We start from the raw sequence: 19,015 nt of genomic DNA, 5'->3' as shown, positions 1-19,015 counted from the left end.
CTACTAGACACAGTATTCTAAATTTATTGTGTACATTTTTGTACCATTTCATGGGGTGGCAAATGCCACATCACTATGGCTAGGCTTACAAATGCCCCAGGGCAGATAGCCTAGTACTATACTATGAAACTATGTATTTTGGATTTCTTTTGGGGAGGTATATGTGTCTTTAAAACGTTATGGCATCTTTTTCAGTGGGAGAGGGTATTTAAATTGATTTGTGAGTGTTTTAACTGTTTTATTCTGAAGAAGTCCTGTATGGTAGCAGGACAAAAGCGCTTGTTCATTCTTTATTAAAGCTGCTTATTTTTTCCTTGCTTTTGGATCCTTAGTGACTGTGTGCCTCAGCCACTTTTTACTGGTTATCCTCTTCTTCAGTCTGCTCATCATAGTAATTGATTTCCCTGAAACTGCAATATGAAAGAAGTGGAAAGGAGCTGATCAAGACTCTCCTTACCTTGGGTTGCCTAGGTTGTCCCTGTTGAGGAAAGGTGATGAAGTAGTGTGGTTCCTCAGTGAGAACTGCTTGTGACTATACTGTTGCTACTAATGCTGATAGAGATAATGTTGAAGATCCACTATTCTGTTAAGTACCAGCTAGTGACTGCTGTTTCATTTTACTTGCTCACTGTACAAAATGAAGTCAGTGTCTGATTTTATATTACATAATACACAGTAAACTTTCAACTTTTTAATTTTTTGTCTCCGTTTCTTTATCTTAGACACAAGTGGGTGAGTTTTTAGGTGAGAACAATAAATTCAACAAGGAGGTGATGTATGCATATGTTGACCAGCTGAATTTCTGTGAAAAAGATTTTGTGTCTGCACTTCGTATGTTTTTGGAAGGCTTCCGCTTACCTGGTGAGGCACAGAAGATTGATAGGCTGATGGAAAAATTTGCTGCAAGATATCTTGAATGCAATCAAGGGTAAGTAGACTTTTCTTTTGTCAGTGTAGCTAGGTCTGGAGACATTTGCATGTATGTACTTGTTAGTGAATGGTAACTTAGTAATTTTCAAAGTTGTGTTAAATTATTTGCACTTTAATGTGAGAAAATGCAACAGTATATAGTAAACATATTTGTGCATTCCTTGAAATCTCTTTTTAATGGCTCTTTGGAGAGATTGACTCAAAGACCCTTCTTAGTCAAGTGGTGGCATATACTATTTATTTTTAAATTATCTTTTGTGCTAAAACTTGACATCAGTCACAGGGGCAGTAACAGCTGCCAAGGCATGTTTGCATAGCTGCTCTGAGCTACATTAGTCAGTCTTGTTAGGTGCCTGATTGTCCTAATACATTAACTGAGGAAGTTAGGAAACGTTGCAGGGACAGCTTCTTAGCATTTTAATTTGTATTTCCAGATATTATGTTTTGACTGTCTTCCATCTATCCGTAAGTGAGTTTTAAGTAAAGGTTGATAGCATAGCTCTTTCTCTTTATTATTAGAGGTTGAAAATGCAATAATTAAGTTGTGTACTCAAGCTGTCATAGGTATGTACTAGGCTAACAACCACCAAGGCATTTATAAGCCTAGCTGTGCAATCCAACTCATTATTATCCCCATGTACCATGAGTGTGTATTACGAGGGGTATTTCATTTTGAAGTTGGCTAAGGGCTTTGTGTGGAGGGGTATTTTAGTTAGGTAATATTTTGCTTGCTGTCTGCCTCTGTCCATTAGAGACATGGGGGACCAGACCGGGAGGATGAAAATAAGGTTTCCCATCCAGTGGTCAAGATTTCATTTAAATAGGGTCATGGAGGAACTCTGCTTCATATGAATTGAGAGCCTATTCCAAAGTGCAGAGATCCTTTGAGATAAACACTGGTCTTGCCATCATGTTTTGTTTATGTTGCAGGCAATGTTTAAATCCTTGGATTTATTGTTTCTTTGCTGTTTTATGGATGTGTAAAAGATGCATTAGGCTATGTTTGGATGCCTTTGTACGAGGCATAGCTCACCTGTCATTAACATGTAGGTGACAGAGTATAGAGATAGGGCCTTAAGGCAATCTGTGTAGAACAGTGTGTTAATACCCTGGATTCTCCTGGTGAAGAACCTCTGTGGGCATTTCAGCTGTTGCAAATCCCTGGTCAAGTACATGCCGAAGGCTGCATTGTACTCATTGATGGGTCTGATAAGGCCAGAGTAAAGTGGTACTATAACTTCCTTGGACGTGAATGTCATACCTTTACTTACAAGTTGGGCGGCATAGAATGACTTTCTTACTATCTTGGTTAAGTGTTGGTCGAAAGCCATATTACTGTCTACATAGGCTCCCAGATCCCTAACTACCAGGTCAACTCTTAAGGGTATTTTATCGATGGAACCAAAGAGTGAAGGAAACCTGAAAGGACCTTGTACACCAGTCACAGAAAAAACAAATCAAATTAAAAGCAATCAGTTTACAAATATATAATTAAAAAATAATTTACCTATTTAAGAATAAACCAACCACAGGACTTCATTAATTAAATATAATACAATCACCTGTTTTAAAAGCTACAGTGTACTAAATGTACCCTTAAAAAATAAACCTTATAAAAATATTGTAGAGTTAACCAAATTAATTACACTGTATATAAAATGTTTTTATGTTGATGTTTGAATAGATGTATCTTGTCTAAAATGTTAAGCTAAAATGATGTTACCTAAAAAAAAATAGATATTTTTATTTTAATAAGTACATAATATTGTTGTTGTTCTTGGAGTAATTGGCTTTTGTGGACATGTTCCCAAAGGGCACTATAATGCACTTATTGGTGTTGAGTTTTAAACCGTGGCTTTGGCAACAGTCACTTGTCTGTGTTAGTCTGTCTTGCACGACATTACTGTCATGGGGGAAGTTGCAATAACTCCTGGTTTACATTCATCTGCAAACTTGGTGAACCAGAGGCTTTTGACATTTGCTTTGACTTCTGAGAAGTAGATGCCAAACAGGATTGAGCCCAGCACAGATCCCTGAGGTACTCTGCTGGTGACCAGTCTTGTGGTGGAGGTGATCTCAGCAGTCCTGATTTCTTGGAGCCTATCTGTGAGCCAGCTGGCAATCCAAAGAATTATGTATGGCTTTATGCCTAGTTTGGTGAGTTTGTCAACAGTTGCTGAGTGGGGTATTGTATTGAATGCCTTACCCGGATCGGGGTAGGCAGTATGCAGCAGCTTCCCCTTATCCATTGCATCGGTGACCCACTTGAAGAAGTCTACCAGGTTAAGTAGGCAAAACCTTCCTTGACAAACCCAAACTGGGATGGGTCCTGTGTCTGTAGGTTGTCAGTGTGCTTGTTGATAATTTCCATGATGCTTCATTCCATGGCTTTGCATATTAAACTTGCCAGACTGATGAGTCTTTACATCTGTTTGCATTTCACTGTTGCAGTATTCTTTACATTAGGGATCCCCTGCCAAGGGCAGCCTGACATCCGGCCAGTATACCAAAGCCTTTAGGTTGCTGTAAGGTACACCATATGTCACATTTATGCTCCTCGCTTAGTGTAGGGCAGAAAGGTGACATCCGTATGTACTGTCCTCAGAACTTCTTGCAGCCAGTCCAAATGCCATTTCTTGATCTTTGGTCTGAACCAGTACCATTGCTGGTTCACCAAGCTGTTGCAGGTAGTGCCCCGTTGGGGTTCATTTTTACTTATCCCTTTTTATTTTTGTGTGTGGGGTTTCATGTCATCCAAGAAGGGGAAATGCCAGTGTGGGAGACAGATTCCCCATAAAGACCACCACAGCCAGTGTTTTTTTTTTGCTTGGGTGCCTCTCATGGTCATATGTCCTTTTCCATTTGTCATGCTTTTGTACCTAAAACCCTTCATAGTAGACTATCTTCTTTGGTGCTTTAAATTGAAAATAGTTGGCTTAAGATGCTTGCAAAAGACACGATGAAGGATACTTCCCATTCCTAGTGACAACCATCAGTGAAGAAAAAGGTCAAGAAGCCTAGGCTGGAATATGCTGTTCAGCCAAAGCCAGATGTTGCTTCCAAGGTGAATTAATATCCAGAGGTTTGCTTGACTTTGTTTTAGGATAACTGCCGTGATTGAGTTGGAGGCTGTCAGGGATCCAACTGTCAGCACTTCCACTTAGGCTTTGCAGACGTCCATTTCGGATGCTCAGGGGGATCCACAGCTGAATATTTCAGAAGTGTATGGGGGTGTTCCTCAAATATTAGTCAGAGAAGACGTCTCTACTGCTGTCATTGAATGCTGTCCTAGTCAGAGCCCCCCAAATTTTATAAGGTATACATCCCGTTGAAGAAAAAGCAAAAGACTAAGCATATTTCTCCTGCGCCAAAGGATCCACAGAGTGAATGACATGCCTTCACTTAGGGTTTAATACTTTGATGGCACAGAAACCTGCTCAGGGAGTTTCTGTTCCACCCCCCCCTTGATCCTGTACTCCCCTGAAAAGACCCAGGGAACAGGATTCCTTTGGGGAGGAGCTTGATTCGGTTGAGGAATCCTTTGCTTACTTTGCTCAGATTCCTTCTCCTTTGGAATATGGATCAGAAGAAGAGGAATCTACCAGTCCTGATAATCCCTTTGAAGAGATTCTTGTGGCAACACAATCTCCAGGATGATTGATTTCTTAAACGGGATTGTCCTGAGGTCTCTGAGGTACATAACATATGCTATGAGTTGCTGCAGATCTCTTAAACCTCCTGTTGTTTCTTTTGTGTTGGATGCATTGTTATATGCTTTTTCCAGTGCTTCTAAGGCTGCAGACTCTCAGCCCCCTGCTCCCAAGGAGCCTGATAGATTTTATAGGGTGCAAGAGAGCTGCAAAGTTTTGTACAATTGTCCCTCGGCTGACCTCTCAGTGGTGTCTGTCGCTTTTGACACGCCCTCTCAATTGCTTCCTTCTCCCAAGTTACTGCCCTGTGATAAATATAGCAGGGCCATAGAAAAACTAGGCAAGAAGGTTTACACCTCAGCTACCTTGGCTTTTTGGGCTGTTAATTATCAGACCCACATGTCCAGGTACATGTTGGCTCTCCTGTCCCAGGCTTGTCAGGTTATTTCTGGTCTTCCAGACTCTGAGGGCAGAACATCTTTGCCTGTTAGGGACTTCCTCCCAGATGGCTTGTCATTCCGTCAAGTCTAGTTATGACACAGCAGATGCTTCCTCTAGGGCTGCTGCTTTTGGGTCAGTGATAATGTCTTCTTGGCTTTGGCTTGAAAACTTTGCCTGATGATGTAAAGGCTAAGTTGATAGATGTTCATCGTGCATACAGCTGCAGTCATAACAGATGGGTTATCCTGCCGTCAGGCAGGTCCTCGGTCGGCCGGATTCCAAAGTCTAGGTCCGGCGTCGGTTGTCGTCGCTTCTTCCCTAACATCAGTGCGGCAGGGGTATAAAAGAGGCAGCCGACGCCATTTTCTTCAGTCTTTCTTGCCGCGCGGTGCCCGAAGCAGAAGCAATTCTTAAGTGCCGGTCGGCCAGCTCCTGAGATTTACGAAAGTATTTCAGCCGAAGTCTTCTTGAAAGCCAAGTACCTTGTTGGGGAAACTTTTCTTGCCTCAGACCGATGTCAGACAAAGTTAATAATTGTATTTCATGTGGGAAGCAAATACCGCATAAGGATTTCCACTCTTTCTGTATACCTTGCTTAGGCCCAGACCACGACGTCTCGGCCTGCCGTTTTTGTGCTAGATTCAATAAGCGCACTATTAAGTGTCGGGCGGAGTTCGCCCTTCACTTTTTTGGCAAAAAATTTAATTATATTATGTCGTCGGATACTCCAACTCCAGTTTTGAGCAAAAAAAGCAAAGATAAGGACTGACATACGAGGTCCGCACCACCTACTGAAACCACGCTAAGGCCAACTACAGGTTCTCCGGTACTCAGCGAGGCACCTACGCAGCCCCTGAGTACCGATGACAATGCATTACCGGTGTCTTCAGTACCAGAGGTCGCAGGCTCCTCGGCCCCCATTCCTACTACAGACTCCGACGCCACTCCTGGCGGGGAAACTCAGAATTTAGACAGGCCTGCCATTTCTCAAGGGGTCTTCAGGCCTTCCTCCTTCTCTAGTAAAGCCTTCACTAAATCTAAAGCAGCCATGAAAACCAAAAAACAGGTTCCTCAGACCCCCTCTCAAGACACCATGCCTAAAAAACAGATGCTTAAAATGGCTGAGGATTTGATTACTCTTATCAGGGGTTCTCAACCCCCCTCTGACAAAAGGCCCAGACTAGAGGAAGACTACCCTTCCTCAGATCAAGCTTCTATTACCTCAGAACTATCTGAGGACCAGGATTATGCCTATTCTCCATTTGAAGACTCTGATGCAGAGGAGTCTATTCCCTCGGTCTCCCCCCCACCCTGAGGACTTCTCTTTTGGGGAAACCCTGCATACACTGAGGGAACACTTTCACTGGGAAGGCCAAGATTACTCAGATTCCAAAAAAAGGCTCAGGGAATTTCTTCTGCTCCCCCAGCATAGGCCTCTGGCTATCCCTCCTGTTTTAGATATATTGGATGATGTGTACACAGAAGCCAGCCTTAATCCAGATTCTTTGCCTCCAGCTCCTGTTAAACCAGACAGGTATTACTGGGTTCCTGATTCTCACCAGTTACTATATAAAAGCCATACTGCTGACCCAGAAACAATTTCACAGGGTCCCAAGTGAATTAAGGCCTCTACTGCTAAAAACCCATTACCTTCAGAGAGAGATTCCAGAGCTTTAGAAAGGTGGGGGGAAAAGGTGTACACCTCGGCCACTTTAACCATGAGGGCATTAAACTGTCAGTTCCATATGTTAAAGTATCAACAGTTTTTGATATCTCAGCTGAAAAGCAAGATGACACAACCGGACCAACCAGATTTAAAAGAGTTGCAGGATTTGTTGCATGGTGCAGAGCAAGTGGGTAAACATACCTTGCAGTGTGGTTTTGATGCTTTAGAGGCCTCATGTAGAGCTGCTGTTATGGGTTCTGTTATACGTAGGCATGCTTGGCTCAAAGAGCAAACCTTACCAGATCATGTCAAAGCTAAATTATTAGATGCACCTCTTCAAAAAGATGTATTGTTTGGTGTCAAAGCTGAGGAGGTGCTAAAGAAAATGGAGGAAAAAGCAAAATCAATGCAAACAGTGAAAGATTTCCTGCAGGTACAGCCTCCACGTTTCAGCAGAAACTGGCCTTCAAAAAATTGGTCCTTTCCAGCCACGGATAGATCTCAAAGGGGCAGATACAGGCACCCAAGGGGTAGAGGGCAACCTCAAGGATCTTTCAGAGCCAGACAGTGGCAAGCACCGACCCCAAGAGGTGGAGAAGATAGATCACAGTCTTTTAGAAAACAGACACAATGACTTCCCCCTACACCTGCCAAGCAAAGCTTTAATGGCAGCACCTTTGGGTGGAAAACTGACATTATTCTCAAAAAATTGGCATATTGTTACAAAAGACAAATGGATTCTGGACATTATAGACAGAGGCTACAGGTTCCACTTCCACACCCGTCCAAAAATGAGAGGCATGCCAAACCTGCCACAACATCAAAGGGCAGAGGCACAAAAACAAGTTTCAGCTCTCATGGACATGAAAGCAATTCAAGAGGTACCTGCAAAAGAACAAGGTCAAGGGTTTTATTCCAGACTATTCCTGGTACCAAGGAAATACAAAGATTGGAGACCTATCTTAGACCTATCCATCCTAAACACATATCTACAGGTGCCAAAATTCAAGATGCTCACATTACAGCAGCTTCTTCCCATGCTGGGCAAGGAGTCTTGGCTGGTAACATTGGACCTCAAGGAGGCATACCTGCATGTCCCTATCAGACAAGATTGCAGAAGATACCTCAGATTTCTTGCAGGTTCAACCCATTACCAATTCTCTGCATTGCCCTTTGGCTTATCTACTGCGCCCAGAGTGTTTACGAAATGCCTGGCATCAATAATCGCCTTCTGCAGACTACAAGGGATACAAATCTACCCATATCTGGACGACTGCCTGATCCAAGCGGACAGCAAAGACATACTACTGCAGCACCTGGTGTTTGTAATAAAACTGTTGAACTTCCTGGGATACACAGTCAACAAAAAGAAATCAAAACTAATACCCTCTCAACAAATAATTTTCCTGGGTGCCAGCTTGGATACAACCACCCAGATGGCCTACCTCATGCCAGACAAGCAAGGGCAACTGTCTCAGTACTTCAGAAAAATGGCAACTTACACCAGGTTAACTGCAAGGAAAGTCCTGCAGGCTCTGGGATTCATGGCATCTTGCATCCTACTAATCCCATGTGCAAAGCTGCATATGAGGAAACTTCAATGGTACCTGAAAAACTTATGGTCTCAACACAGCCACAGCTTGGAAGCAATTATACCACTCATTCCATGCCTTCAAAAGGAATTTTTGTGGTGGACTCAAGCTTGCCAAAGAAACACAGGTCTTCGTTCTGTGTACCTCAAGCAACTCAAATCATCACTACAGACGCTTCAGACTACGCCTGGGGAGCACACATGACAGATCAGTGCATTCAGGGAAAATGGACCCGAAAAGAGAAACACCTTCACATCAACCAAAAGGAAATGCTAGCCATGCAAAAGGCTGTTATGACCTTCAAAGACCTACTGCATCCAGGCCAGCTATTGATAAGGACAGACAACACCACAGTAATGTGGTATATAAACAAACGGGGGAACGCATTCATACCCCCTGTGCAGGCAAGCCATGACCATATGGAACACAGCACTGGAACTGCAAATTCAACTACAGGCACTATTCCTGCCAGGGAAGGAAAACACACTGGCAGACAACCTAAGCAGAAATATGACAGATCCACACGAATGGAAGTTGCATCCTCAAGTTTTCACAAAGATAACTCAGGCATGGGGACAGCCAGACATAGATCTCTTTGCTACCCAGAGAAATTGCCAGTTGAAAAAATTTTGTTCAAGGACCTACCATCCACAGGCCTGGAAAGTGGACGCACTTTCCTTCAATTGGGCAACATTGACAGTCTATGCCTTCCCACCTCTTCCTCTGCTGCCCAAAGTTCTATTAAAAGCCAGAGCAGAGAGGCCAAAAATGATTCTCATTGCTCCAGACTGGCCAAGACAACACTGGTATCCACTCCTGAAGAGCCTGACACATTCCCCACCATGGATCCTACCTCTAGTCCCTCTTCTGTTGTCCCAGCACAACTGCAAAACCCTTCACAGCAATCTCAAAACTCTAAATCTAGCTGCATGGAGAATTCCTTGATTTCCCAACAGTTTCTCCTCTCCAAGGAGGTGCAGGATGTCATCTTGGAGGCCAGAAGACCTTCTACTAGAAAGGCCTACTCTGCCAAATGGAAACGATTTTGTGCCTGGAATCAAGAAAAGGGACAGAATCCTTGGGTAATAAATATACCTCAAATTTTACAGTACCTAGCTGAGATGTTAAACAATGGACTTTCCTTCTCCTCCATCAAGATCCATGCTTCAGCCATTTCTGCACAGTACAACACAGATACTCCTTTATTCTCTCACCCTCTCTTAAGGCAGTTCCTCAGAGGGACAAAGAATATAAAACCCCCAAGGAAACCACCAGTCCCTGCTTGGGACCTCAACTTCGTATTGGAAAAGCTGACCCTTCCTCCCTTCGAGCCAGCTTCTTCAACAGAGTTACAGTACTTGTCATGGAAAACAGCCTTTCTTCTGGCTATCACCTCCGCACGCAGGGTTTCGGAGCTACAGGCCCTCATGGCTGTGCAACCATTCATCATTTTCCATCAAGACAGAGTTTCCTTATGAACCAACCCTACCTTTATGCCAAAGGTAGTATCCAGTGTAGCTTTGAATCAGACTATCCACTTATCTACCTTTTATCCTAATCCACAAAACAAAGGGGAAAGACTACTACATTCCTTGGACATTCACAGACAACTTCGTTACTATTTGGACAGAACAAAGCCATTCAGGAAATCTGAGCAACTCTTTGTGTCCTATGCTACAGGTGCTCAGGGAAAGGATATTTCCAAACAGACAATTTCAAAATGGATAGCCCACTGCATACGCTTTTGTTACTCATTTCATGGAAAAACTGTGCCTGCATGCATCAGATCCCACTCCACTAGAGCCACAGCTACCTCTGCAGTCTTCCTCAGGGGGGTCCCTACCTAGGACATTTTGGAAGCAGCCACCTGGAGTTCAGTGCACACTTTCTCCAAGCACTATCCCCTCCCACTATACTCAAAATCTAGAGCGGGCTTTGCCACAGCAGTCCTGCAGGGCATCCTAGCCCCTCCTAGTTCCACTTAGTGCATACCACCCTTACTTAGCTTTGGGATTCTACCCATCTGTTATGACTGCAGCTGTATGCACGATGAACATAGTACAGTTTTGTACCTACCATAAATGTAGATGTTCGAGTGCTCATACAGCTGCAGTCAAGGTTTCCCTCCCACCATCCCCTCTTAGGACAGGCCTTATGACAAACACTTTTCATATACCCTTTTTGGGGTATTCTTTTATGGTGTATTTGCTTGCAACTACTGTTTTTGATTTATCAACATTGCATCTTTGCATAACATTATGTTTGCCTTCCTTCTGGGGGCACCTGACATCTGGGGCAAGAAAAACTGAAGAAAATGGCGTCGGCTGCCCCTTTTATACCCCTGCCGCACTGACGTCAGGGAAGAAGCGACGACAACCGACGCCGGACCTAGACTTTGGAATTCGGCCGACCGAGGACCCGCCTGACGGCAGGATAACCCATCTGTTATGACTGCAGCTGTATGAGCACTCGAACATCTACATTTATGGTAGTTACAAAACTGTACTATGTCCCTCTTGATAATAAACACTTGTTTGGTGAAGCTGCTGCTGATATGTTTAAGTCCCTTCAGGTTAAAGGCAAGGCTTTACAGGAACTTAAACATGTTTTTGTTTCTCCTGTGCCTCAGTTTCAGAGAAACTACCCCAATAAACCAGCCTTTGTTTGCAGGCAATCTCACCCTCCTCCTAAGGGCAAAAAAGCATGGCACGCAGGCTCCTCTTTCTAGGGCTACTCAGACTTCGGTGCCTCAGAAGTCTACTTTTCCAGATAAACCAGGTGCTGTCCAACTCCTATTTTTCCCAGTGAATTTTCGCTTCACCTCACTCTCTCTCTTCCTTTTTGGCTACAGATTACTCAGGATTCCTGGGTCTTGTCCATTATTCATCAGGGGTATTTCATGGCTTGGAAATCCCTTCCTCCTTTTATAGGTGTTCCTTAGTCCCCTCAGGAAGAACACTCCTTTCCAGAGGTGCTTCAGATGTCCTAGTGGGGGAGGGGAGTTTTACTTCAGGACATTTCTAGTACCCAGAAAAGAGGGTATTTGGAGACCAATTGTAGACTTTTCTCATCTAAACACTTTTCTGACGGTGCCCTCCTTTCGAATATTGTCCCTTCAGACTTTATTCCCTGTTTTGCTTCCTCAGGCTAACACGGTATATCTGGATCTTAAGGATGCTTATTTCCATATTCCGATCTGTCCCCTTTTCAGGAAGTGTTTACGTTCTTCTGTTGCTTCCTGCCTTTTTCAGTTCTCTGCTTTGCCCTTTGGCCTTTCTACTGCACCAGGGGTATTCATACAATGCCTCGTTGATGTGATTGCTTTTTGAAAGATTCAGGGGATCCAAGTATTTCCTTACTTGGAAGACCTCCTGTTTAAGGTATACTCTCCAAAGATCCTTTTGCAAAAATCTTCATTTTGCCATTTCCCTTTTGCAAAGCCTGGGGTTCACAATAAACTTCTAAAAGTACTTTGTGATGCCTTGTCAGGACCATGTTTTTTCTGGGGTGCAGGATTCAGACAGTGCAATTGCTGGCATCCCTGCCTCCTTCCAAGGCCTTGCCACTCATTTTCTTCTTTCAAGCTGTTTTTCTTCCGGCCTTTTTTACAGCCATTGAGTTTCTGAGAGCTGTAGGATTCATGGCATCCACGTTCTGTCTGCTTCCTCTGGCCAAACTCCACATGAGAAAGTTTTTTAGTGGTTCCTGAAGATATTTTGGCTTCAGCATGCACATCCCTAGAATTTGTTGTTCAAGTCTCAAGAATTTCACTGGTGGATCCAGCAGTTTTCTTTAAATCCAGGGCTCCCTTTTCATCTCCCTCTTCTTTCTCTCTCTCAGGAGCTGTTCAGATGCTTTATATGTGGGATGGGGAGCAGATTTGACTGTCTAAAGGTGCAGGGGATGTGGTGATTTCTTCAAAAGAAAAAACACATTGGTGTGTAAGAGATGAGAGCTCTTCTTGCTGATGTCTCAGGCTTTTCATCCTCTTTTTCTCCCCAGGACCACTCATGGTATTTGCAAACAGTTCCACAGTGATGTGATATGTAAACAAACACGAGGAACAAGATTTTATCTTCTTTAACATTTGGCTCTTATGTTCTTAACTCAATCCCTTGACTGGATGCTTTACAGGGATGTGTTTCTGGACATTGCCCATCAGTGGGGTGGTACTCATGTAGATCTATTTGCCTCCACTCTGAACAGACAACTTTCTCTATTTTGTGCCAGAGTCCCAGGTCCTGTGGTTTGGAAGGTGGATGTCCTATCCTTTTCTTGGAAGGGGATAGTTCTTTGTGTTCCCTCCCCTTCCCCTCATTTCAAAAGTCCTGTTCAAATTCAACAGGATGCTTCCAAAATTTTGTTAGTGAGTCCCTTTTGGCCAAGACAGCATTGGTTCCCTCTTCTTCTGCATTTAACCAATGGCAATCATCACAAGTTACCTCACGGGGTGGACCTACTTACACAGGACAAGGGTTCTCTCATCCATCTCCAACTGTCCACTCTTCATCTGACACTGTGGTTGATAGGATTTTGATTCCATATAGGCACCTTTTTTCTTAGGATGTGCTGAGGGTCATTCAGGAGGCCAGGAAACCATATTTATCCAAATGGTAGAGGTTTTCTGTTTTGCTGTCTTATTTGAAACCTGGATCCCCTTTCTGTGGATACTCCTTCGGTTCTTTTTTTATCCGTGTGAATTGCTCAATGCTGGGTTGGCTTTTTCTTCTGTTAAGGCCCATTTGTCAGCTTTCTCTTCTTGTCTGCTTTTATCTCATCCTTTAGCTTCTAGGTTTGAGGCTAAACAATTCCTAAAAAGTGTCCTTCATATTAGGCCTCCCAGGAAGCCTGTTCTTCCTTCCTAGGAACTTAATTTTGTTTTGGAAAAATTGACTCGGGCTCCTTTTGAACATGTAGCTTCAGCTTCCTTGCAGCATTGCTCTTGGAGGACTGTCCTTTTGTTAGCCCTTACTTCTGCCAGACCCTTATCTGAGCATCAAGCCCTTATGGCTTGTCCTTTTTTTTTTTTTGTTTTTTTTGTTTTTTCATAAGGACAGGGTGAACTTGCATACTAATTATTCTTTTATGCCTAAGGAGGTGAATGAGTTGTCCCTTAATCAGTTAATTCATTTGCCAACTTTTTTCCCCTTTTCCGCAGTCTGCCAGTGAAAAAGTGCTGCACTCATTGAATGTGCATAGACAATCCAGATTTTATTTAGATAAGACTATTAGGGAATTTGATCAGCTTTTTGTTTTCTTTCATCCTAGTTTCTTAGGATTAGCTGTATCCAAGCAAACTGTTTCTTCTTGGGTCACAAAAGCTATTTCTTTATTATTCCTTTCATGGTAAGAGCATTCCTTATTCTGTTAAGGCTCATTCTACTAGGGCTATGGCTTCTTCTGGTGCTTTTGTCAAGGGTTTGGATGCTAACTCTGTTCTTGAGGAAGCAACCTGGACTTCTGTGCATACATTTACTAAACATTACAAGTTGGATGGAAACTCCAGAGTTAGAGCTGGTTTTGATAGGGCTCACCTTCATGGCTTCCTACAGGGTTCTCCTGGTCCTTCCTCTTCCCAAGTCTCTTCCTGAGCTTTTTCTTTTTTTAAACACCGTTATTGAATTATCACTTGTGACATAGGCACATTTACATTTATATAAAAGCAATCAAACTGTATTGACAAGTTAAAATTAACAAACATTATGCTTCACATATATTGCTATTTGTCATATAACCTAAGCAACATTACATTAATTATTTAATTCCTGCCCCTTTTTTTAAACAAAAAACATCTTTATTAAACCATCACTTATGACATACGCAGTCATACATTTATATACATGAAAACAAACCACACCAACAGAATCCTAGTTGCAAGCATTTTACATCAGAAACCATACTGACACACTCCCAGTTGCAAACAATATATATCACTTATCTACCCAGTCCTTTTCAGTCAGACTTTACATAGCTCATTTAAGTCTTACCTTCTTTTAAACTTCATTCCTTCCCTGTATGTATTGTTCCCACAGTTCCCATTTTTTCCTATGTAGTTTGCTCCTACTTTAGTTTCTAAAGATCTTGATTCCAGTTATTTTACCTCTGTTACTGTATTCACTACTTCTAATTTAGTTGGTATAGATTTTGACTTCCATTTTTTAGTAATTGCTTTTTTTGGCAGCCACCATAATTGGAGACAGCAAGGCTTACCATGTGTAGGCAATTCTGATTCTGTATCATAGCTCAGAAAAGTCATCTCCCTCGTCATGCCAATTTTCCCACCCAGCGTCTGCAATAGTGCATCCCACAGGGAATCCTTAAAGTCTGCCAACTCACTGCACTCCCAGAAAATACTATGTGATGTTGTCCTATCTCGCCTTCATTCTGTATTGGTTGGGTTTGGGAACTGATCCTCTGTTCTAACTCTGCCTTTTACAAATGCTCGAGGTCTTCAACTGGCTTGTGGCTTACACCCTATCCCATGATGCCCTAGGTAACTCCCCGGATTTCGTTGGCTGCTAAACAAGATTGGGTGCTTAACAATAATTATGGCTAAGTGACTTCTTTTCAGTTGTGTTTTTCTGTTAAATTTAGTAGTTTTTCCTCTTTGGGATAACTTAGTAGTAGTTTAGCTTAGGTAAATTGGTTAACCTTTGTTAACGGTTTTGGCTGTGTTCGTTTTTCTTGCTGTTTGAGTGTTGGCCGTTGTTACTCTCAAAGCTTATATCTCTGCTCTATTCCGACTTTCCTAAGCATGCATTCAAAATAACTTTGTCAGGCTCATTGTTTTGAGCTGTTAAACTAGTGTGTTTTTCCACTTAGTTAATTTAGATATCTACTTAGAGGGCTGCCTATAGCCTGGTTTAGATTAGTGCCTTTTTTCCTTAGTTCATAGGTTCATACTAGGCTGTCTGCCCTAGGGCATTTATAAGCCTAGCCAGAGTGTGTGTGGCTTTTACCACCCCTTAGGATGAGAATACTATACCCATTAGTTTGCTGTGCCTCTGTCCAGCAGTGACACAGAGATGATTCCCAGGGTAAACCTACGATCTCCCATCCACTCGTCAAGATTTCTCTTGAACAGAGTCAGTGAGGGGCTCTGCCTCACATGGACTGGGATTCTATTCCATAGTGTAGGGAGTCTCTGGGTGATGAATCTGTCCCTCCAGCACGTCCTATTTATATCCGTGTTGAGGTTTAAGTCTCTTGCTCGTGGCTCTGGTGGATTTGGATTTTGAGGTGGAGCATGTCCATTAATTCCGGGTTGGACATGGCCTTGTATGTCAGGCACAGATCACCTCTGAGCAGACGGTATGCGACTGAATAGAGCTGGAGTTTCTTCAGTCGGGCAGCGTATGACATATGTTTGAGCCCTTTATCCTTTTGGTGAGGAACTTTGGGGTCTTTCCAACTGCTGCAGGTGTCGGGTAAGGTACATTCCGAATGGGGCGTTGTACTCAATCATTGGTCTGATAAGTGAAGAGTACAGGGGTACAATGACCTCTCCTGATCTGGATGTGAATCCTTCATGATCAGGTGGGCAATGTAGAAGGTCTTCCGAACCACTTTGGCAATGTGAGTGTCAAAAGAGAGGTTACTGTCAACTTGGGTCCCCAGGTCCCTGATAACTTCTTCCGTGTTTAATGGATTACCACCTATGTGGTAATTAGGGGTTACCTTGTTTTTCCCAAAGGGTATGACTATACATTTTTTGGCATTTAGCTTAAGGCCATGGCTCTGGCACCAGTTATCCATTTCTATGAGACCTCTCTGGAGGATGTCTGTGTCTGATGGAGTGTCAATTATGGTGCCCAGTTTGCAGTCATCTGCAAATCAGCCACAATCCCCCTATGTTTGCCTGCACTGCAGAAAAATAAATGCCGAACAAGAGGGGGCCCAGGACTGAGCCCTGTGGGACACCGCTCGTGACCGGCTTAGAGTCTGACATGGCACCAGCAACTCTAACCCTGTGGGTTCTGTCCTTGAGCCAGTTTGCAACCCATCTTGTGACATATGGGTTTACATCTAAGTTGGTGAGCTTTTCTATGATGCCCGAGTGGGGTATTGTGTCGAACGCTTTTGCTAGGTCAAGGTAGGCTGTGTGAACTGCCTTACCCTCATCAATGGCCTTAGTGACTGTTTCGAAAAAGTCGACCAAGTTCAAGAGGCAGGATCTGCCCTTGACAAAGCCAAATTGGGTAGGATCCAGTGTCTGTAGGTCCCCAATGTCTTTATTTATGAGTTCCATTATGATCCTCTCCATAGCCTTGCAGACAAGGCTCGTCAAGCTTATGGGGCGGTAATTTCCAGGGTCCGTAGAAGCACCGCCTTTGTGGAGTGGGACCACAGTTGCCGTACGCCATTCTTTGGGTACGTATCCTGTAGTAAGGCTAAGATTAAACAGCAGCCTTATGTGTGGGTTTAGTTCCTCATTGAGTTCATGTAACACACAGCCGGGGACACCATCCGGTCCCGTTGATGCTGTGTTTTTTGCTTTAGAGAGAGCAGCTCTTACCTGGGCATCTGAGATGTTTGGGAGGCTAGACTCTGGTGGGATAGATATTTCTCCTTTTGGGGGGGGGGAGAAATTTGCACTGAACCTGTCTGCCAGTATGTTGGCAATGTCTGTGGTTTCAGTGATTTTTGTATCATTTTGGACTAATTCTGAGCATATCTGGGAGTTTCCACCCAGGTTTCTAACATAGCTAAAGAAGGCCTTATGATTGTCTTTTGTGTCTTTAGCGATTTTTCTCTCAAAGTTGGCCTTGGATGATTTTATGAGTGATCGTAGTTTTTTGCTAGTATTGATCAGAGATGCCTTCCCTTTTAGGGATTTTGCTCTGTCATGTAGTAGCTTTCTCCTCTTGTTGTAGAGTTTGTTTATGGCTGGGGTCCACCAGACCGGGCACCCGCCTTTGGTGGAAAGGGTCTTGATTTTATTAGGGATGGCTTGATCCATACATTCCTGGTGCTCGTAGAAGGCATTTGTAAGGGTTTCTGCAGCGTGGGTTGTGGTTTCCACTGGCTCGGGGGGCCTTGAAGGATACCACTCCAGTCTTAAGAAGTGTGAAGTTTGCTTTTGAGAAGTTCTTCACTGTGGTCTTTTTTGCTGGGGTTGGGGGCGGGATGTGGATCTCCAGTGAGATTAATTTATGGTCTGATCTCACCAATTAGGGATATACTTCTGGTGTGGAGCATTTTGTCCCCATGTTTGTGATGATCAGGTCTAGTATATTTTCTCCTCTTGTGGGAATGGTGACTAGTTGTTCCATAGCATTTGAGTTTATGAACTCCAGGAACCTTTGGGCTAGTCTATGTTTGGGTAGTTGAAGTCACCCAATATGATGGTGTTTGGAGAGACATTCATACTCTCCAGTGTCTTCAGGAAGGCTGTGTGGGTTTCCTGAGTTTGAGAGGGTGGTCTGTAGCATGCTACAAACTGTAGGGCAGTTTTACCTATGGTTAATTGCACCTGGATGGCCTCCGATGCTTCGTGCGTTGCCACTAACCTGGAGGTGTGGGTATCCTTTATGAATATGGATACTCCCCCTCCTTTTGTGGTTCGGTCTGGATTTTGGGGCCAGAACGCATGATATGAGGTATAACCTGATAGTGCTGGGGTGCTCTCAGGAGCCTTGAACCAGGTTTCAGTCACAGCACAGACATCGATGTTCTCCATACTGAGGAGGGCTTCGAGGGCGTGCATCTTGAGGTTTAGACTTCTGGCAATGAGCAGTATTACCCTTAGTTTTTTTACATTTTTGTTTTCTAGGGTGGTAGGTTTATCACTTGAGCCTTGCCTAAAAAAGGCACTATGGGGGTGGCAAGAGCCTTTGCCAATATCTGGAAGCCCAGGGGTGAGAGGTGCAAGCCGTCCCTTGCGAAGCAGCGTGGCTTGTCAAGCATGTCATCCCAGGCAGACAGACATTGGATCCCCCTTAGAATGACACCAGTAATTAATCCAATTATTAAAGCTGATCATTTTGTCTCTGTATTGTGGCATCATTCTTGGTGAGGGTAGGATACTGCTCAGGGTCAGGGTCATACCGGCCTGGGCTACATAATCTGAGAGCTCCTCTATGTCTCTTTTCATGTAGTCCAGGGAGGTACGTCTCAGGTCGTTCACACCGGCATGGACAATGACTGAGTTATACTTGTACTTGCTGTGGAGTGACCTGAGTGCTTGTGTTATGTGGCGGATTCTAGCGCCCGACAGGCAGCTTACTGTGATCTTTTCCTTGTTCAGTCTGGTGAGTGGGACGTCAGTGTGTCTGACTATGGAGTCACCTATAACAAGTGTGTCTGGCATTGTGTTTGGCCTTAAGGGCTGTGACTGTTTAGCACACTGACTTTGAGAACTATGTGTTGCATGTCTTATGTCTTGAGGTGGCAGTTGCTTGGGTGTCTGCTTTGGAGGCCTCTGTAGTTTTGGTATATTTTTGATCAGTGCCTCCGAGTATGTCTTTGTGTGTTTATGTGTTTGTTTTGCAGTTGTGATAGTTCTATGTGAAACTGGGTTTGTGGTGTGCATGGTTTCCTTCTCCTCCTGTCTAGTCTTGCCAGTCCTGAGTTGAGAGAGCTCAGCCTCCAGTTTGGCTATATAGTTGCATCTCTCACATGTATTTGTGTTTTGTGGGAGAAGGAGTGGGTTGTCTGTGTACATGAGGCAATTGTAACATTGCCTCAAGATGCCCAGATTCACCAGCTGAACAGGAGAGGATGCTAGCAACTGACCC

The 19,015-nt window shown here is 43.6% G+C and overlaps 1 protein-coding gene across 1 annotated transcript in view; it reads left to right on the top strand.

Annotated features, from left to right (window-relative positions):
* ARFGEF2 (ADP ribosylation factor guanine nucleotide exchange factor 2) overlaps positions 1–19,015 on the top strand; it is a 2,483,667-nt gene that overhangs the window by 1,001,318 nt on the left and 1,463,334 nt on the right. The window contains exon 16 of the mRNA XM_044089932.1: positions 723–928. Coding sequence (XP_043945867.1) covers positions 723–928 — 206 coding nt within the window. The remainder of the gene's footprint in view (positions 1–722; positions 929–19,015) is intronic.

Source organism: Protopterus annectens, chromosome 12.part0, assembly GCF_019279795.1.
Source record: "Protopterus annectens isolate FY-2018-M chromosome 12.part0, PAN1.0, whole genome shotgun sequence".
Taxonomy (NCBI): Eukaryota; Metazoa; Chordata; order Ceratodontiformes; family Protopteridae; genus Protopterus; species Protopterus annectens.
The sequence above is the reverse complement of the archived record's forward strand: the minus strand, read 5'-3'. Positions and strand labels throughout refer to the sequence as shown.